Source organism: Melanostigma gelatinosum, assembly GCF_949748355.1.
Source record: "Melanostigma gelatinosum genome assembly, chromosome: 2".
Classification (NCBI taxonomy): domain Eukaryota; kingdom Metazoa; phylum Chordata; class Actinopteri; order Perciformes; family Zoarcidae; genus Melanostigma; species Melanostigma gelatinosum.
This window is the reverse complement of record NC_136635.1, coordinates 26,605,448-26,627,343: the sequence shown is the minus strand read 5'-3', so window position 1 is coordinate 26,627,343 and position 21,896 is coordinate 26,605,448. Positions and strand designations below refer to the sequence as shown.

The window sequence follows — 21,896 nt, the reverse complement described above, 5'->3', positions numbered from 1 at the left end:
TATTATATAATATGTGCAATTCTAAAGTGATTTAAAGGTCACATTTATAACGTGTGTGTGTGTGTGTTTGTTAAAGTGTGTGGTAGAAGCAGACTGCCTGTCTTTCAGAGTAAATTACCACAAGGTAGAGGAGTATCACTTGTCAGTTTGGTTTTCACAACAGTGACCTCAGCCACAGAAATAGGGGAAGGAAACGAGATAAACCAGAAAGACTGGCTGAGTTGCTGTGCTCGTCGTTACACAAGGGAAACAGAGCAGCTTTTATTCGTTCCACAGGATTGTTCCGTGTTATTGACCTATGTCCACGGAATTTTATCATTTGCTTATCGCGTCTTGGCTTCTCGCAGGTTGTTTCTTGGCTCTCGAAACTGCACAGGTCTGTGTGTTTTGTGCACTTTTACTTGTTGAATACCAGCACCCTGCCTTCTACACGAGGAGTGTTCAAGGTTCAGGAAGATAACGAGAGGTGAGTGGCTGACGCATAGCTCGTGTTGTGTTACCAAAGGCTCATATCAGATTACAGTAGACAGCAGCTTGGATGAAACCATAGCCGCAGTCAGACCGCTGTTGCTCGAACAAACCAGGAACTGGGACTAACAAAGCAGTTTTGAAGAAGCTAAAGACGCTAACAAAGGGCTGTTGTTTTCAAGACGAGCGTTACCATGGGTAAGACACAACACTGTCTGCTGCTTTTGCTGTGTTTGTCAGGGCTCGTTCACTATTCAGCTGCCTTCGTGTTTTGGACAGCCATGGTGGAAATAAGCTACGATAATCGCAACAACGAGACTGTGGACAAATACTGTGACTGTGGGGTGTACGGTCGTAACTCTCTCCTGGAGAAAGCCTCGGGTGTTGTTGCGCTTCCCAAGGGAGACCCCAAAGGCTGCGGCTCACATCCCATCTACAATCGCAATTCCAGCAACCCACCTTGGATAGCCCTGGTAAAAAGGGGCAACTGCACCTTCAGTGAGAAGATCAACGGTGCCAAACGTCAAGGAGCAGCTGGTGTGGTTGTGTATAATATGGACGGCAGTGGCAACAGCACCACTCACATGGCACACACGGATGCAACCGGTATTGTGGCTATCATGATTGGCAACTCTCAGGGCATGGAGATTGTGCGGTTGGTGATCAATGGGACAGATGTGAGGATGCTTATTGATGTAGGCAGCCCTCATGGACGCTGGATGGACACATACTGGCTTTACTTCCTGTCCATCGCCTTCTTCATCGTGACGGCCGCCTCCATCACCTACTTTGTGTTTATCTCTGCGAACCGTCTCTACAATCTGAACGCGCACAGGCGCACCGAGAGGAAGCTGAAATCGGAGGCCACGAAAGCGATTGGGCGTCTGCAAGTGCGCAAACTCAAGACGGGGGATGAGGAAACCACCTCCGACTCCCATCTGTGTGCCGTGTGCATCGATTCCTACAAGGCAGGGGAAGTGGTGACGGTGCTAACGTGCGACCACATCTTCCACAAAGCCTGCATCGAGCCCTGGCTGCTGCAGAGGCGGACCTGCCCCATGTGTAAGTGCGACATCCTGAAGGCCCTGGGGGTTGACGAGGAAACAAAAGAGAGCCTGTCCGCCGAGTCACCACCAGAGGTCACTGTGATCACAGTGACAGGAGGGGAACCCATGTACGAGGTGCCACTGACTGACCCGGCGAGCCCTGACCCGGAGAGTCCTCAGCATCGCTATGACAATGGGGCCTTCGAGGGAGACTCGATGGCCGGGAGACGATGAACAACAACAGCAACAAACCGAGACACAGGCAAACCGCCTGGTCTTTACATATTTCTCTGGGATACGCTGAACCAACACAAATGGAATTAAGCTATCATGTTCCAACAAATTCAAAGGATTTTAATTGTTAATGGACCTTGTGTAATTCGCTTGGATGGCACCACCTTTCCTCTGCCTTGGTGTGTAAATTACGGGGTGTGTTCATAAAGTGACCTTTTAGATGGTTAGAATAGATTTTTAGAAACTGAGTAGTCATGATGCCAGTGTCAGATTTCTGCTTTTCAGAGTGGACTCACCAGCTCGACACTGGTCAGGGAGGAAGTGCAGTACGTTAGAGTATTTCAATATCTGTGGGCCACATTTCCTCCCAACAAAAAGCTCGCATTGCTCACAGTCCCTCACAATAGACCATTGTTTTTGTTTATAGTTCAGAGCAGAATTTATTTCTCTCAATTCACCAAATTTGACTTTTTTTCTGCTCTTTTTAAATTGGGAGTGTGATTTTCTATTTCCGTGATCAGGCTGGCGATACAAACACGCCTTAATGAACACACCCTTAACAGGAAATGCAGCGTGACACTTTGCACGCGGATGAGTGTAAAACATCACCTGAGGGGCTGAAACTCGTGGTTTGTAGGAACTTGTTTGCCACGTATGAACCAAGAATTGTTCCAGTCGTTAATAATTTGTCAGCCTCCAGCTACTTTTATGAATGTGGCAATGCAATAAACGTCATAAGAACTGTTGATGATATGCTTCCCAAAAATCTTGTCTTGACTGTTGGTTGGGGGAAATTCTTCTTATGTGTAATGGATTTTGAAATGACGTATATTGAGATCTATTTATCAATCATGTCAAGTCCTATCTGTAGATAAAATATAATAATTCATGTATAGCCATTTCCCTTCTCGAAACAGCTGATCATGTGCAAAGCACAGACGGTTGTTCTTGAATTGTCTTCCAGGACTTTCCTTTGAATTATGTGAACTGGTGTTTATTCAATTCCAGTGGTCTACCGCTGAACTCTCACGTGGCTAAATTATGGAACACATTTAAGATTAGTGCAATTCCCAGATTTAGTGTGTCCCTCAGTAGATGATAAACCTAACGAATTGTTTAATGTCTTTCTTTGCTGGTAGGAATATGCTGATTATGGCAACACATATTTTTCTATATTGGATCATTTTCACTGCTGTTTTACAGATTCCAGAAGTCTTAAATTGTTCTGTAAAATGTAACGTTACTTGCTGTATTAAATCACATTGATGCTTATTAGAGTGCAATAAATCCCTCAAAATGAGGCCTAATTTACGAGCATGTATCATTTTTAAGAATAGTGTGTGTGTGTGTGCTTGTGGAGGGGAAATACATGGTTGTGCACGAGTGTGAATGTGCAGGCGTATTACACTCCATCAGGCTGGTCAGTGTGTAGGTAGTGTCTCACTTTCAGAGTTATGGTCTCGTTCCCAATAACTGTGGGAGAGGAGTGAAACTGTAATTACTTCTGCACAGGTGGGAGCCGATCCGCACACACCTTGAGCTGGATAATCATTTTATGACATAAGTAGGGCCTGACCGAGCAAGCAGAGATATGCAGCTGCACGGCAATGGAATGGAAATAATATTTTTTTATGATCCTTCCATTGTGTTTTAGAAGCAGCCCACAGTAAAGTATGCAGTGGAAGTGCAGTGACGTCTTTTGAAGTTTTGTGAGTCAGGACCTTATGCTTGTGTGAACAGCTGATTGTGAAACGAAGTAAAGTCCACTTGTGACTCATCAGCACAGACTGTCTTTAGTTTAAGTTGAGCAGTTCAACCAAAGCAGGATTTCTCTTCATTGAAAGGATTTTTAGAGGCCTGAAAGAATCCAATATTTCACAGGTGAAAAGCAAAATCCGAAAAAGATATATATGCACATCCAACACTGAATTCTTCATTTTTTTGACTTGGGATCCCTTGAGAGGTCCCGACCCCCAGGATGGGAACCGCAGCTCTAGAGCGTCCCGTCACACTCCTTACTTATTGCATTGCATTTCATTTATTTACTCGGAGTCATCCGCTATGTTTTAGATTTCTAATAATAACTTGTGTGTCAAGGTGCCTTGCCTTCAGTTTATCTAGGTCTGAGGCCCCTATGGTCAGAGGCAGTGGCCCCATTGGCATGCTTGGTAATTCATCCCCGCTATGATGGCCCTTCAATGTGTTTTTTTTTAAATAATAATTTTCATTTCATCACCCTGTCAAGTGGGGCTGCAAGGTGGTGTGGTGGTTAGCACCCGGGCTAGCCGGGGCCCCTTGTCAGCGTGGGTTCTCCGCAGGTTCTCCGGCACGGCCCAAAGACACGCAGGATGATTGATGACTCTAAATTGGCCGTAGGTGTGGATGTGAGCGTGAATGGTTGTCTGTCTCTAAATGTCAGCCCTGCGATAGTCATGGCGACCTGTCCGGGGTGGGATCGGCTCCAGACCCCCCCCCCCCGCGATCCTGAACAGGATAAGCGGTTACAGATAATGGATGCATGGATCCTGTCAAGTCTCCAATTCTCTCCAAGGTGCCCAAGGACTGAAGGATTTATCACAGTTTTTAAAAGTCTGTGTATGTGTGTGTGAGGTCGAGGCACGTGAGGGCAGATATGGTTAAAGGTGTAGAGGCTGAAGCAGGAACACAAACGGGACACCAGTTGAGGGCAGAAGTTTCTTTCACTGAAAGCGCTGCAGTCTGGAGCCCAGAGCCGAGTCCTGGTGTTCCCTCTCCCCTCCGAGAGCAGTGGGCTCTGGATTGCAGGCCAGCGCTGGGAGCTCAGCATTCATAGGTCAGATGGTTACAGTGATATCACAGCGAGACAGAGAATCAATACTGAACTAACTGGCCAGGCTGGGAACAACTGGCAAGCCCCCGGTTAGAGGCACGCTCGGCTCAGCGGTGGCGCTTCTCTGATTTATTGCAGTTGTTAAAGAGAAAATTGAGTCAGAAGGTTTTCATTTAATGGCATACTAGTCTGTGGCTGGACTCTAATACCGCACTTGACCTTCAGTTCCAGATAAGAATCAAACCGTGGCACTAACTACTGTAGTGGCCTGAGAGCTTATCTGCTCCTGTACCCTCTAATCACAGTAAATATCTCGTGTTTTCTACGGCGACGAATAAACCTGGACGCTTGGGACTGAATAATAAACAAACAAATTGTAGGGCTGTGTTTGTGGTTGAGTAAACATGAAGACGTTGCATTATGTTCAGGCAGGCCCATGCTCCTTGCTGCGTCTCAGTCGGCCCCTGTGGATGTTCATGGTAGCCCCGCACCACCACCTGGTGGGGAAAATCCCGATTCACAATGAATTTGAATTCAGTCCCTGCAAATCAAAAGGTAAAAGAAGTCACATGCTCCAGTCCCATCCTTTCATTTTGGATCTTTAGGTACTGGGGCAATTTCTTGCTTGAGTGGAAGCACATTGTAATCTACCCGATCATAACGAAATCGAATACGTCTGTCTTTCTGTCTGTCCGTCTATCTGTCCGTCCGTCCGTGTCTCTCCCTCTGCTGTGCAGCTTCAGCAGAGCAGAAGAAAGTCTTTGTAATTACATTACAGTCGTTGGTCTTGTCTCAGGCTCTGTTGTCCCAGACTGTCTGAGTCATTTCCTGAATGAAGGAGGGAAATTTGATTACAAAAGTGCAGTAAAAAACAAATGAATCAATTTCATCAGTAAGTACAGCATAAAACATTGTTTTACTCTCTTACCGCTTACCCAGACTGTTAGATCAAATGCTCTGGGAGATAAATATATACTCTCCCACATTCTTATAGTTTAATTTGCTCAATGATTAAGTGCAAATATTGGGTGTACTAGTCACAACAAATTTTCGTCCCAGCAGGGTTTTATGTCTTTTGTCCAATCCGTTCACATTATGAGGGAGACTCTGGCTCTTTTATGAAATAAAATGAATACTTTCTGACTCGGTAGTTTCAATGCAGGGATTTTTACCGCCAGCATTATCTAATGCAGAAAAGTCTGCTTGACGTTTTCTGCATAACACCACCACAGTTTTTCAGGTTTGTCCAGGTGAGAATCTTAGCTTCAGCTTGATATTGTCTTCCTTTCCTTCCTCTTGTTATCAGATAGTGCTGAGTGCACTGGACAAAACAACTCACATCCTGTGTCATTGTTGTTACTGCCCTATCCTGTCTTTTCCTTTGACATGTTGGCCAGCTCACCTCCCCGTTGCTCTCTTTTTCCTGCTGACAGACATCAAAAGGTCAGGCATGGGAGGTTAAAGGAAAAGAGAGGATGTCCGAAGAAGAAACACCTCTTCCGCTCTGACTCAATGGCAGAGGAAGGAGGTGTTTGCTCGAGAGGCCGTATTATAGGCGTAAAGGCCTTTCGTCTTTCCTTTTGTATCACTTCTTGCTGTAGAAGATCTGGTTCGGTGTAGCTGCCAAATGGGCTGCAATGATTATAAGTCTGCCATCTACTGGAGACATATTAATAGAGCATTATGTTAAATCTAGAAAAACGTCTTTGACTCATGATACTCTGGGCAGGTTTGATGGCTTGATTTCTCGTCCACGTGTTTTCACGCTAATGTGTATACTCCTGTGTGTGTGTGTGTGTGTGTGGTGGAGGTGGTGGGCATTAGTGGATAGGAATTCATTTTTGTCTTGCAGAAATGTATAGGTGGTTCGTCAATTTGTCAATTACATTTGTATATAAAGAGTTCAATTTATTAAGAAAAAACAAACATTGTTATTGTTATTGTTATTGAAATTGTTATTGTAAAGATTGTGTGCCTTTTCTTTATCTTATGTGGCAGAAAACTGAATATTGTTGAGTTTTGAATTGTAAGTGGGTGAAAACAAGCTGAATTGAAATATGTTGCATTCACTGTAAAAACACCCAACCAAACAATTCATTTAGATAATTATCAGGAGATTAATAGATCATGAAAATAATTATTAGCTGCAGCCCTACTTATATTTTTAATCATCATCAATAGTAATAATAGTTGCCTCCCCTTTTATTTTCGGAACTTCCTGCTGTGGGACACATTAGGTATTCTCTCCTGCTCGTGCAGATTCTAAACATTTCCAACGTTTGTGCACGTAATCACCTCAGTCCTCCTCCTCCAATCTATCTGTCATCTATAGCGCACAAACACACACGAGAGAGAGAGAGAGAGAGAGAGAGAGAGAGAGAGAGAGAGAGAGAGAGAGAGAGAGAGAGAGAGAGAGAGAGAGAGAGAGAGAGAGAGAGAGAGAGAGAGAGAGAGAGAGAGAGAGAGAGGCTGTATGCGTCTCAAGAGAAACCCCCCTTTAAAGCAGAAAAGGTCTGAGGAACAGTTCTGCATTCACAATCAGCCTCTGTCTCAACAGCCAAAGTGATGTCTCAGCACTGAGCCCACGCCTGTCCCGGACCGGCCCTGTACTTATGAAACCATTTGTTTTTAAAGTACAAGTCCAGCCAATATAAATCCTGTGTGGTTTCCCGTCAATAGTCCTGTTTGTACATACTTCACGGAAATGATTTGTCAGCAGTCTCTACGATTGAGCTGTGTACCACCACACGCTAGAAAAATATCCTCTTATCTTACTCTGAATGTTGATGGCCCGAGGCAAGGCTTCAACCCAAGTTTCCTCTGTAGAAGAAACTGCCACTCGGCACAGTTTGACAACACGAATCAATGATCAAGCTGCTTTTCATCAACTCCTGCTACTTTCTGTAATTTTATTCATGCACGTCCTACCGGAGGCTCACTTCTCAGAAATGTCAATAGTTTGTGAAAGTGGGCACGCATGTGTATGCGTGTTTGTGTGTCGCGCTCTTTCCCAGCAGTCCATCCATCCAGTCTGATTAACTCCTCCTGTGTCCTGTTGCCTGTGGCGATTAATTAATGACCCATTTCCTTAATTGCAAAAGAGCCAGCAGGACAAAGAGAAGAGCAAGAGAGGCGTCGCGTGGGGATTGGAGGGGGTGATGTTTGTGTTAGGATTCTGACGTAAGGGAGTGAGCAGGTGAGGTGGAGTTGGGAACAGCTCAAATTAATGTCGGATGAAAAATTGAGTGTGCACAGGTCCCAGAGTGTTGGCAGCAAATATAGGCTACAGGCTGCAGCGTCCCTCTTGTCTGTTCCTGCCAGTCTTGTCTTTTTCTGTCCGTGATGCAGATAGAGTTCCTCTTCCTGTTAGTATGAACAGAGAGATGGCGGTATTTCGTTTTTGTCCCTTTTTGCATATATGTAATGTTGTTTTTTGTAGATTGTGTTTGATACTGAAACATAAAAGAACGAATGAATAACTGGGGCAGATGTTTATTATTTTCTTTAATTAAGAGATTGAGTTGAAGAAATTAGCCAAATATTTTGTCAAAGCAGACTCATTATATTTGTATCTGGGTGTCAAGAGCTACTCGGCAGAATTAAAACGTTTTGCACCAGGCATATTCTTGCAACTGGACTATGATCTAATTAATGATTTGTAATAAAGTAATATACTCAGTCTTCAGGGTGAAACGGTGAGCTGTAAGCTCAGATGAGACTCTTTGCTATTTTGAGCCTGGTTTGATGAATTCTATAGTACAGTATACATGACGTCCTACAAAATGTTTGTCTTTGTAAGCAGTCCACTTCTGCTAAACCAGACATCTCCCCAGTCTGTTTTCTGGTTCATCTCAACGCGCCTTATCTGTTGTTTCCCGTGTCTGCCACGTGTTTCCTTTACCAGTACTCTGCATTTACATTCATGCCAAGTCGCCATGCCAGGGTGGGTCATGTCCGCGGGCTTAAATTGGTCTATACAGCAGATGCTTTCACGTTGTGAAATAATATACTGTGGGAAGTGGATGGGAAAGAGAAGGGGGAGGATGATACGGTAATGTGGGAGGAAGAGAAGGAGGCTGCAGCTCTGTTTGAATCTAGAGGACAAGTCAGCACGGAAGAACACTTTAGATGTTAGTAAGACTGATGTTAGTAAGAGCGTGAACTGCCTCCACTGTGGTGGATATTAGGGTCAACCACATGTATCATCATACAAATAGCCTCACTCACAAACCATCTAATCTAGATACTCTTGTGTTGAGTGTGCGTATGTCACTGGGGTTAGTTGTGTGGCCATTACGTGTCATTGAGCTGCAGATATAATCGCCAGATGCATATGTTGGACTGATAGAATGGAAAGTCCACTATTTCTCGGAATCGGTTTGTGAGTTGTTTGGTCTTAGAACCTTAACAGTGTGTTTTCAGTTCCGGAAAGTTAATTATAACATTTTGGTCGCTTAAAAAATGTCTTATTCAGCGTTTCGTTGTACTTAGTTTCTCGTGTCACTTCTGGTTGCAAAAAAAACAAGACGGCATCGGCCAAAATTAGGTTGAGGCTTCAAACGGCAACCCACAAATGGGTTACGTCACAGTGAGTACCTTTACTTCTTTTGTAATTCACGCAGTTGTGGCCCTCATGTTTGATCAGCTCATGTTTTTTGATCACTTATAATAATTATAATGATAATATATTTCGTGTTTTGCCCCACCTCCATGTCTTGTTTATGGAAACAACATAATCATCATCTTGGTTCCTCGTGACCTGAACTTTTATGTTGTGCAATGCCGTTTTACACGCACTGGCAATCTCATGGCAGTCAGATAAGCTGCAGTCAAGAGAACTTAACTCTGAGATAAGATCCTGATTGACAAATAGGAGTGACTTCTTTTTTTCTTTCTGTTACAAACGTGTATCCTAAGACACCGTTAACGGCGCAAGTCAGCTGACAAATGAAAAGTGTATCGTCTGCATTGAACAGACTGAGTTCAATTGCTGTTTCAATGTTCATGTCACCAAAAATATGGATATTTTATGTATTTATTATAAATTGTAGCTTGGGAGTTTGCAAATGATGGGATATGTGATGTTTATAATGTGTTTTTAAACGCTACAATAGACATAAGTGCGAGTACATGCCTTTTTTTCCTCCAGGATATGTCCTAAAATGACACTTCACACTAATCTCACAATATCAGGAGCAGTTGGATGGGCCTGTGGGCTGACCAGAGGGGCCTTGGCTTGCTCAAGCATCTTTAGCTCTCCTCTGATCAGCCATTCTGGATCGTAGCATGTGCATACACAGACCGTCCCAAAAACAAATTCATGAGCATGTAACTAATATGTTATTGTTCCATAGTTTGTAATTGTTAGGTATTGTCTTTGTGTCTAATTTAACCAAATGTTCAGGCTGTTTGCAACTCTTTTAGTTCTCGCTGGCAGAGATGCACACAATGTATTTTCTTTTGTAAGAGAAGACGAAGGGTGTTGTTGTTGCTAGAGGAGAATAGAAGGCTTTGTCCTGACTTTCTATATGTGCAGGCATGAGTTACATCCCAGTGAAGCTTCCTTTGTCCAAGCAATGGGATAGCTGGTCTGTGGCTGAGCTGAGGCCTGAGCAGGGGGAGGGACCTGGAGCTGGAGCTGGGAAATGGATACGAGTCCCTGGCTTCAGGTAGGGTCATCTAGAACACCATGTGACGTTGCATAAACAAAGAAGATCCTGGCCCCAGGCGGGAAGAGGATTGTTACGCCGATGAGATAGATAGAGGGAATCACTTGACAAAGTTTGTTTGTGTTCACCCTCTTCAAACTGCAGCCACGGCTCTTTGTGTGGTCTAGACTGATCTGGGATTTGTGGTTTAGGTGAGGTTAGGAGGCCACCGGGGGAATATCATGAGGTTCTTGCTCGGTTTCAGAAGCAGTGGCACCATTTTCCAATAAGGATACCTTTTGTCCTGATAACAAAGTTAATGAAAACATCTTTTGGGTTGCCAGGTTGTGAAATTTTGATCCGTGTGGCTCGATCAGATTTCCCCTGAAGATAGCACTTGCAGTTTATTCTCTAATTCATCAGGGAGACTGATCACTTACTTTCTGGAAAATGCTGCCGAGCATCTGGACCACAGTCCATTTATTAACAACAAATTAACATTTACAACTGCAGACTTGATGAATTGTGGTCAAAACCCCTTCACTAATAATAACGTATTACCATATATAACTGCAGACATGATGGCTTTTTAGAAAATGAGAAACCATCGCGTCTACACTTGTAAATGTCAATAGGCTGTTTTGGTACAGATGCTTTGCAGCTCTTTTCCACAAGTTAAATGGTCCAACAGTTGATGATCGGAGGACTCCTTCTGATGAAGGAAAGGAATTTGAGTAGTTTCTTACATAACTCTTGTCACATATAAGGCTACATCCAGCAGCTGGCTAGCTTAGCTTAGCTTAGCACAAAGGCTCGAAACAAGGGGGAAGACAGCTAGCCTGGTGTCCAATGGTTACAGAATCTAAACAAGAAGTTTCTTCATGACGCCCTACAAAATGGCAAATTGTCATTAATACGCTTATTAATTAATAATGTATACGCATATGAAATAAACAAGATATAACGTGTTAGTTCGTGAGCTTGAGAGGCACTGTTAAGCAGATCAGAGCAGGGCTAGCTTTTTGTCTCTGTTTCCTGTCTTTATGCTAAGCTAAGCTAATGGGCCGCTGGCTCCAGCTACATATTTATGCTACAGACATGAGGATGGTATCAATCCTCTCATCTTATACTCTCGGTCAGAAAGCGAATAATTCCCAAAAATGTCAAACTATTCCTTTTAAGGTGATACTTAAAAAGATAAAACAGGCGTCATGCTGGAAGTATTTATTAACCATTAACAGTGATTTTAGTTTTAAATTGTGTACCGGTTATAAAATGTGCCTCATTGCAGAGTGCTACCAACTTGGTTTGGACGTTGACATTAACATAGATAAAACACCCACACTCACACCTTTTCCTCTCTGTCTTGTAAATAAATGTAATTTACTGCCACTGAGCAGAATGGTCCCTCGGAGTTCAGGCACAGCGAGCTCAACTAAATCAACTCCGACTGCAACAACAGCTCTAACAGAAGGTTGGTCATCGAGGAACTGCTTTGAATACAGGATCAATGAGAGGGGGAGCCACAGAGAGAGAGAGAGATGGCTTACCGGAGGGGGAGGGATACACTTCCTTCACCTACACACATGACTTGGCAGCATGGACCTCCTGTCTGTCTGTCTCTCTCTATCATAGTCATTCAGGTCTTATCTTTAGAGCCCCCCCCCCCCTCCCATTTCAAAATAAAAGCTCCAGAGTGATTTCTAACTGGAATGCTTGTAATGAAGCCTGACATTTAACAGTATGTCTATAAAAGTAATGAAAAAAATCATACTATAGCATGTTGAAAAACGTTATCGTATAGCATGTCGAAAAAAGATACCCACAGGTAAGTATCGAACACAGACTGAATTTGGCTGTGGGGCAGCGACGCTAACCACTAGACCACCTGTGTATCATGAAACATTAAGGGTGTCCTCATAGCATACTGATTCATTGTTAAAGGATATCCTGAAAAAGTCATAGAAGAGTATGTCGAAAAAACTCATGAAAAAATAGTCATAGTATATTAATTCGAAACAAAGACACCCACAGGTAAGTTTTGAACCCAGTTTATTTGGCAGCGAGGTAGCGACACTAACCACTACACCACCTATGTATCAGGGAAACTCTAGTCATGAAACATTCAGCGTGTGTCCTCATAGCATGTTGATTAATTGTTATTTGTCTTATTCAGATGTAACAATAAAAAAGTAAGAGTGTGAAAAAAATAGCATGAAGAAGTGTGAAGAGTGTTGCATGTGATAAAAAAAGTCTGAAATGTCATGAAAAGGTTGTCAAAGAGGTCTTATTTCATTTGAATTTATTAAAACGTCATAGCGTAATATGCAACAAGAAATACATAATAAACAGACTATGGTATGTCATTAAAAGGTAATTTTCTAGTAGCTCATTAATTGCACCATAACATACAAATACAATAAACAAAGAATCTATAAATTACAGCCAAATGGAAAAAAGTTACTTTTTTAGTTACTTTGGAAAAAAGTTACTTTTTTAGTTACTTTGGAAAAAAAGTTACTTTTTTTAGGGTTAGGGTTAGGGTTTAGGGTTAGGGTTAGGTTTAGTTAAAAGCGGGGCCCTCCTAAGAGGGCCACGAGGGGCACTGGCACAAGGGGGCTAGGGTTAGGGTTAGGGTTGGGTTAGGGTTAGGGTTAGGGTTTGGGTTTAGGGTTTAGGGTTAGGGTTGGGTTAGGGTTAGGGTAGGGTTAGGGTTAGGGTTAGGGTTAGGGTTGGAAAAAAAGTTACTTTTTTAGTTACTTTGGAAAAAAAAGTTACTTTTTTAGTTACTTTGGAAAAAAAGTTACTTTTTTAGTTACTTTGGAAAAAAAGTTACTTTTTTAGTTACTTTGGAAAAAAGTTACTTTTTTAGTTACTTTGGAAAAAAAGTTACTTTTTTAGTTACTTTGGAAAAAAAGTTACTTTTTTAGTTACTTTTGAAAAAAAGTTACTTTTTTAGTTACTTTGGAAAAAAGTTACTTTTTTAGTTACTTTTGAAAAAAAGTTACTTTTTTAGTTACTTTGGAAAAAAAGTTACTTTTTTAGTTACTTTGGAAAAAAAGTTACTTTTTTAGTTACTTTGGAAAAAAAGTTACTTTTTTAGTTACTTTGGAAAAAAGTTACTTTTTTAGTTACTTTGGAAAAAAGTTACTTTTTTAGTTACTTTTGAAAAAAAGTTACTTTTTTAGTTACTTTGGAAAAAAAGTTACTTTTTTAGTTACTTTGGAAAAAAGTTACTTTTTTAGTTACTTTTGAAAAAAAGTTACTTTTTTAGTTACTTTGGAAAAAATTTACTTTTTTAGTTACTTTGGAAAAAAAGTTACTTTTTTAGTTACTTTGGAAAAAATTTACTTTTTTAGTTACTTTGTAAAAAAAGTTACTTTTTTAGTTACTTTGGAAAAAAAGTTACTTTTTTAGTTACTTTGGAAAAAAAGTTACTTTTTTAGTTACTTTGGAAAAAGTTACTTTTTTAGTTACTTTGGAAAAAGGTTACTCTAAATACTCTAAAAAGTTACTTTAAATACGTAAAATAATGTCAGCAGGGACTGTTGGCCCTTGGGCATTTTCACATTATCAAATTTGGCCCTCTTTGAAAAAGGTTTGGACACCCCTGACCTACATGCATGAGCACACACACACACACACACACGCACACACACTATGGTGACTCTTATCTGCAGCCTGAGGGAGTCAGTCAGAGAGAGCGAGGGTCCCCCGCTCAGAAATGGTCGCCATGGCTCTCCGCGCCTCTTGATTACTGCTTTAGATCTCAGCAGGTGAAGGACAATATTGTTCAGGCATTGTATGGGAAACCCAGCTTCTACCCCACAGTCGAAGCTCACATTTGCATTTGTTTCTGGCCTCCCTGAGTTCATACCTTTCTATCTCTCTGCACTGAAATCCCCCAAGAGAATACACATGGGCTCGTCATTCATATTTTGGAGTGGAAACCTTTTCCTGAGGGATTTTTACACGTTGATCAGCTTTACTTATGTGTGTGCGCCTCACACTAAATGAACTAAGTGTTTGCGACTGGCCATGTGAAGTGATGTGTGACGCTGGTAACCGAGGGCTATGATGGGATATTTCCCTTGTGAGTGACTGGGGCCAACGCGTCATTCTCTTCAGGCTTTTATTTCCTCGCCCCTTCGAGTCAGATTGTCGGTGTGTGTGATGTATCACGTGCGTGTGCGTGTGTGTGTGTGTGTGTGTGTGTGTGTGTGTGTGTGTTTGCGTGAAGGGTTAAGAAATGGGCTTGTCAGAAGTGAATGATCAGACTAATCGGGTGGAACGCGGCAGACAGCAGGATTAAGACACACTGGAGAGAGAAAGCCCAAATATAGCCAGGGTCAACACACACCTCACGCTAGGGGAGTGTGTGTGTGTGTGTGTGTGCTGTAGACCCAGTCTTGTGATGTCCCATGATAGGCCCTTTTTTCCCATTTAATCGCTGTTATGACATGGGAGTCTCAGAAAATCCATCATCACCATCACTTTTTCTTTGTGAGGAGGTTTATCAGGTGGGAGTTTAAAGGCACACACACACACACACACGCACCTAGAAATCTGCAGCAGCATTTACACCGACATCCAGTATGATCTCCCTTTTCAATTGGACATCCCCTTTGATTGCTCTGCCAGTTAACAAACAAGACAAACCCTTTTACCAGCAGGCTTTAAAGCCATTAACTGTTAAGCGGAATGAGTTGTTTTGGAATAAAGCTTGACACATTGTTTACCTCCCATAACAATCAAACCCATTTAACATAAATGAACCTTACAAGCCTAAACGGATAGATCATCAGCGGAGGAGACACCAGCCTGTGTTTATCTCCCCCATCTATCCATTTAGTTATCCAATCACTGATAAATGTACATTCCCGTGCTCATTTGCTCCGACAAATATTGATGTTGCTTCGGTTTGTAATGCGTCGGAATGAAAACAATCATCAATATTAATGGCCACTCTATTTGGAGATAATGCTCACATTCGTTATCATCCATTAATGTTTGTTTACCTAATTTGATTGGGCCATAACCTCCACGAAGGCGCATCGTGCACTGCTCAACATTGTTTATGTGAGGAGGCCTGAAAGGGTGGAAGTTAATAGACCTGAAAGTCAAATGCACCCTGTGAAAGTTAGTCATATCAGCTGCTGCTTCCAATCAGTGGCATGCTACAGAGATTCTCATGTCACCACCAGCGATAGCCTTTATCATATTTCACATCATGTTGTTGTCATTCACCTCATTAAACTTCCAATCAGACTTGCACAGCATTGCCAAACGGTGTGAATCCAATTCTTCTTTTCTCTTCCCCCAACGATGATGTTATTTTTCTCGTTTGCCTCTTTCTTATCTTCGGCGCTCGACGTTCCTCCCTCCCTTCTTCTCTCGCGGCTGTCTCCTCAGAGCCGCTCTAATTAAACACGGGGTCGTGGTGGTACAGAGGCTCACAGCCGAGCAGAGGAGAAAGGCTCTAATTCCAGCTCTCAGGATGGAACTCTGACACACAATGGCCCTGCCATCCTTTCTGCCCCCCCATAAATTCCCAACTGAAAGCCCTCTCCTCAGGCAGCTTTTTAATAGGCCTCCCCTCATCCAGCACACATGCACACACACCCACAAACATAACACATGCATAAGCACACGCACTTATGCCGCAACAGTACACACAGACACACACGCACACAGGCCATTGGCCCCCTGTGTGCGTCTGTCACTTGTGCTCCAGCGCACACTGCTTTGGGCTTTTTGAAGTGCTCCTAAGGCCAGTCGACAGCCTTTTTACTCTCCACATCATGCAGAGGCACAACTGCTAAGCTAAGGCTACTACTCTGACGAGCCGGCATTGTAAGAGCATCACTCAAGGGCCGACTGTCGGGGACGAAAGGTTCTTGGCTATTTTCTCCACATGATGTAGCTTTTAAAAGCACTTGATGCACAATGATTAATTAAGCATAAAAAAGCATATTGTGAAAGCAGCTAGTCCTGCAGCTAGTCCTGCAGGTTTGGAAATTGGGTTCAGGTTTATCATTTAAAAAAAAAGATTTTATGTTGTAGAATGACAACTCCCACTTTAAATGAGTGATTCCAATTTGGCTAGTATTGTGTTTATGTTTTGGGTAGGTTAGCATACATTTGTAAATGAAATTCAGACTATTGTTAATGTGACTATTGTCTGTAGAGAATAGTTTTGGATCTGTAATTCAACTGGAGATGCTCTTTTTGTTGTCAACAAATCCTAAAAAAAATACATTAAAAAATGATTTGCAAGTATTGCTTGTGTATCCGTGTCTGATTTAGTTTATTCCTCTGTGCCGTAGCCAGTGGCGGCTGGTCAATAGAGGGCCATGGGGCATGGCCCCACCATGAGCCACACAAAAAAACAAAAACAAAATTATAATAATCATAAATTATACAAATTGTCAATATTTGTGTTTTTGAACTATGGAATGTATCCAGTAATGTGTGTAAAATATGATATCTGCGCAAAATATATGCTTTTCCTGCTCGTGCTCTCTGCCTGTGTGCTCTCTGCTCGTGCTCTCTGTCTGTGTGCTCTCTGCTCGTGCTCTCTGCCTGTGTGCTCTCTGCTCGTGCTCTCTGTCTGTGTGCACGACACTCTGAGAACGCGCAGCTTGGGGCGCCTGATCATTTTGGCCCAAAAGAGACGGGTCTATGAAGCAGTTTAGCCAATTGCTGATTCAAGATATAAATGAGTGACATACAATTTAGCCAATCAGCCCTCAAATAGATTCAGCGTGGGGCCAGAACGATCAGAACAACGGGGTCGGATCCAGCACGGACAGTTACGGGAGTGAGGGATGAGGAGGTAAGGAAACTCTGTCAAGCTACATATTAGACAAAGTGAACATCTTTTCTTCTACATAGCTGTCCTCAGTCTCATCTGCTTAACTTGGTCATGGAGGCATCAACATGTAATAGAGATGTTAAATTAACAGTGAAAACTCATCATAGCTTAATTTAACATCAGTATTCATAATTACACTTCATGTTTACTTCTCCTGATCTTTACCTCCTATAACAAGGTCCATAGGGGCATCTCAATAAATGAACATGTTATATTATATTATATAAGTGTTATTTACTGATTTTTTTGTGGTGGAATAAATGTTAAATATTTAATTGCCAAGTGATAATGATCCTTACATTTTTTTTTACATTAAATCATACTGGGATGTTTGCTGAAATTGATAGGATGGCCCTACCTAGAACATTTTCCACCAGCCGCCACTGGCCGTAGCCCTCCATTTTTAAATACCAAAAAAAAAAGAAGATCAATGTGCTACACATTCACACTGGCTGTCATGTTACGTCATTACCACAAACACGGGCACTGCTATTTGTTTTGTATCAGTCCCACTCTAAATCCTCACCAAAAGTGTATTAATCCGCTATTTGAAACTAGCCCTCGACAAACGCACTATTTGCTCGTTTTGAGTTACGTTTGCTCTAAACTACAGGCCACAGCTTTTTCCAGAAGACTCCTGAGCCTTTTTAAAATTCAACTTTATATTTGTGACACTATTTAAAAGGTTTGCATCTACAGCAGGAACAAATGGACTCTAGGCTTATTGCCACAGACAGCTGAAGGACGTCAAAGCACTGAGAAATGGGCATTCCCATGTGCTTTGTCATTATATTCTGCGCATCCTTAAAGGGTTACTATAACGTTGATAGGTATCTGATGCGATATGATTTTTCATATCTATATTTAGAGAGATGAGAATGTCTGAAAGCTTATTTTAGGTTATGTGTGGGTATGTGCTGTTGAGGATGGGGGTGGCTGTAAGCTGTATCCTGTAAGTCCATGGTATTGGATCGTTGATGTGTTTTTGCCCTGAATGATAATTCTGCCTGTTGGAACGACTAAAGGTTGTTGTGCAACATCTTGGCACTCCGCTCTTCCCTCCTTTCCGGGCCATCTTCTCCCCTCTGCCACTCTCTGTCCTGGCTCCTTATTTTCCTTCCAGCTTACCCTCCTTAAGTCCTTCGCTCTCTCCGAGGCCGCAGAATGCCCGTAGCAGCACAAAGAGACAGTGTTCAATCAGGATGGGAAGAGTCAGAGAGAGCTCATCTTCTCAGTGGGACGCCCATTACGTATTGATCTGGACTCTGCGTAGGGCAGCGATGGGAACGTCTGTGTTTGTATCTAATACAGATGAAGAAGACGGAAGCAGCAGGTGAAAGTTGTTGGCTCTGCTCTGGCGTGTGTGTTGATCTGATTTCTTCTTAATGATAAACAAGGTTGGTTGGGGGATGGCTGTGGCGTACGGATACAGCAGCCCGCTCCTGAAATCTCTCTGTGCTGATGTGTATGGACCATAAGCCCATTGATCTGTCGGGAGAATTAATTTGCTGTGGCACTAATGCAGGATGGAGCGAACTCTACATAGTTATATTGCATTTTTTTCTTGTAATTCATATGGCTCGTCCCGGCGCAGGTGTGCTCTGATGAGTAATTCATGTCTGATTGTGTTATTCCGATCTGAACAGCAATTAAAAGGGCTCTTTGTGATGCGATGAAGAATTGCTGCACAAGGCGAAAGCTTTTTATCATTCGTACAGCATCCTCCTCATTCAGCCACGGTGTTTGCCCATGGGTAGGCCTACACGATTGTGTGTTTGTGTGTGTTTGTGCGTATGCGTGCATCAGGGGCATTCCCAGGCTCGAGTTTTAGCAGGTGATGAGGGCCCCGTCGGCTGCGATGTGTACGTTCTCGTCAACCCTCGGGCGTGGGGTGTGTGTGCGTGCAGGGTGTCTGGGAAGATGTGATTTCCTGATGACAAAGCAACGTAATAGCAGGCTAGGCTTTAGTCATAAAGCAATTGGGATAATCCACTGGTTTACCAACAAAGCTCCCAGGACACCCACACTGTAAAGGGCCTGAGTCAGGCTTCAGAGGGGGGCGGATAAAGAGAGTGGAAAGAAACCAAAAAGAAATAAAGTTGTTTATTTCCACCTAGACGAGGAGGGGGGGTTATATATCAGATGGATGCTTTTTTTTTGTGATAATCCTTAACCTGATCAGGCGCTGCCCTCGCAACAAGAGTTAAACTCTTTCAGGTGTTTACCGTCTCAGTAAGTGAATATGTGTTTGATAGGCTTGCTGCAACTTGCCCCACTCGCCCATCCCTTCTCCAAAACACTCTTTTTAAACACACACACACACACACACACACACACACACACACACACACACACACACACACACACGGCCTGGTGAGCAGATGAAACCTGACAGATAAGCCCTTTTGCTTGCAGGTGCTGGAGCAGGGTCTGTGCATCTTAAAGAACCACATTGGGCAGATATTCATCTCACTCTCTCCTCCTGCTCTTAACACTGCTCTCTATCTGTGTCTCCTGACTCTTTCTCTCAGACGGGCCCCGTATCAGTGGGTTGATGCTGTGCATGGTAATACTGAATGGCGCGAGTCTACATTCAATACTTTGTCATTCAACCTAATAACATACTGCCTTTACCAAGTTTAGAGGGAAAGTTTGAAAGTTAAAAATCCAACATATTTCCCAGCAGTGGGTGGTATCTTTGAAAGGTATGTATGATGTGTTCAGGCTGCCAGGAGTGATCAAATGTTTACTGTGGAAAAACTCAAGTTAAAGCCAAATTATTTAGTAACATTCAATAACTACAAATGTAATTAGCTACAAACAAAGCTGGAATAACTCTGCCCAATGCTCTTCTTCACTTAACATTACATCCACTGTCTCAGCCTGCAAGAACAGAGCAGCATACATTATGAAAAATCTACTTAAATTAAAGTTCAATTAAATCAACTTTTTCTCCCCTAAGGTTAGCATAGGCAGTGCTAACAAGCTGAGCGCCGAGGTTGTTCATGGGTATAAATTGGCACAACTTATAACGATATGTCGGATATGTTTTGACCTCATGTAACACAACGCTCTTGTGCACTGTAGCTCTCTTACTTTGGGGATACATATCACTAACACATTAGCCTACTCGCTAACATGTCAATATTTCACGTTATCGTAATAACAGGATGCTTATGTTCAGATCTCCTGTGATGTCATGTCACCAGGATATCTTTATAAACAGTGACAGGGCAGGTTGACAACACACTGTCGGATGTAAATGTTTTAAACAGAAGGACAATGTTATGAATTGAATGAAGTTGCACCTTTTTGCATGTTTAGTTTACTACAGTGTCGTGTATTGCAGCTGACGTTCAGCCTGTGCTTCTCCTGCCTCTTCAGTGTGTGTGATGAAGATGTTAAACTTATTACAGTAAATATAGAGCTCAACTACCTTATTGAGGTATGATTGAATTGAAAGAAGGAAAGTATGGTGGTGTGTTCCGGTGCAGGTGAGAAACAGAAGATTAAAAAAAAAATCATTATTCTAATAGTGCACACTTTGTTAACTCGAGGCAGCAGAGCTGTGTTTGGACTGCAAGAAAGCAAAAAAGAAAACTGATGAGTAACACCGTTGACGTTCTGTTTTTTCTTTTCATTTTTTCTTTTCATTTTTTCTTTTCATTGGATAATATAATGCATTGCCTTTGTTGACTCAGCATAATTATTTCCTTATGTCTCCCTTTCCACACGCCTCCTTAACAATAATGTCTCGTGATGAAACACACGTGGCAGTGCAGATGCAGGCATAAAAAGAGGTTGTCGTGTCATTTACCAGAGCTTATCTTGGAACGCAGCAGCCATTCACTGCGGGGAGATCTCAGCAGCCATTATATAATATAGCAAAGAATTAAAATCTCTGCAGCCCAGTTCTTTCCCTCCTGCCATCTCTCTCACTGTCTCTCTTTGTGGTGCCAAAGCAGTTGATTGCAGAACTTTGCTAAAACTCGGTTTTGGAGAACTGGGTAAAGTCCCTTTACTGTATGCACTTTTTCTCTCTCTCATCAAGCTGTTTTGTTTGTAGTTTTATCTTCAAAACCAAATGCCTGTATGTGCTCATAAAGGCTACTCGTCCCTTCCTGTCTGCACTCCTCATCTACATGCTTCCACTAGCTCAGATTATGGAAAACAACAAAGTGTGTTATCATAATTATGCAGACGACACACAAATCTACATAACTATGTCACCAGGGGACTATAATCCCATACAAGGGCTGGGTAACTGCATTGAACAAATCAACAACTGGATGTGCCAGAATTTTCTTCAATTAAACAAAGATAAAACAGAAGTAATTGTTTTTGGTACCAAGGACGAACAATTGAAAATCACCGCTCAGCTTCAGTCACTGATGTTAAAACCCACAAACCAAGCCAGAAATCTAGGTGTAGTTATGGATTCAGACCTCAACCTGAACAGCCATATCAAGACAATTACAAAATCAGCCTACTATCATCTGAAGAATACATCAAGGATTAGAGGACTTATGTCTCAACAGGATTTGGAAAAACTTGTCCACGCATTTATCTTCAGCAGACTGGACTACTGTAACGGTGTGTTTACAGGTCTCTGTAAAAAGTCCGTCAGAAAGCTGCAGCTGATTCAGAACGCTGCAGCTCGAGTCCTCACTAAGACCAGGAGGGTGGATAACATCACTCCAGTTCTGATGTCTTTGCACTGGCTTCCTGTCCAACAAAGAATTGACTTTAAAATCCTGCTGTTGGTTTACAAAGCACTGAATGGTTTAGGGCCAAAATACATCTCTGATCTGCTGCTA

At 42.4% G+C, this 21,896-nt stretch overlaps 1 protein-coding gene across 1 annotated transcript; it reads left to right on the top strand.

The window, feature by feature from the left end:
- The first annotated feature begins 267 nt into the window (after positions 1–267).
- Positions 268–3,043, top strand: LOC306787733 (RING finger protein 148-like). The gene has a single exon (XM_079282981.1). It carries the CDS (start codon positions 663–665, stop codon positions 1,746–1,748), a length of 1,086 nt encoding a protein of 361 aa, XP_079139107.1. The 5' UTR covers positions 268–662; the 3' UTR covers positions 1,749–3,043.
- The last annotated feature ends 18,853 nt before the right edge of the window (positions 3,044–21,896 follow it).

Bases quoted from the DNA above. Each gene is read 5' to 3' on its own strand.
- LOC306787733 (XM_079282981.1), top strand. From the start codon at position 663: ATGGGTAAGACACAACACTGTCTGCTGCTTTTGCTGTGTTTGTCAGGG.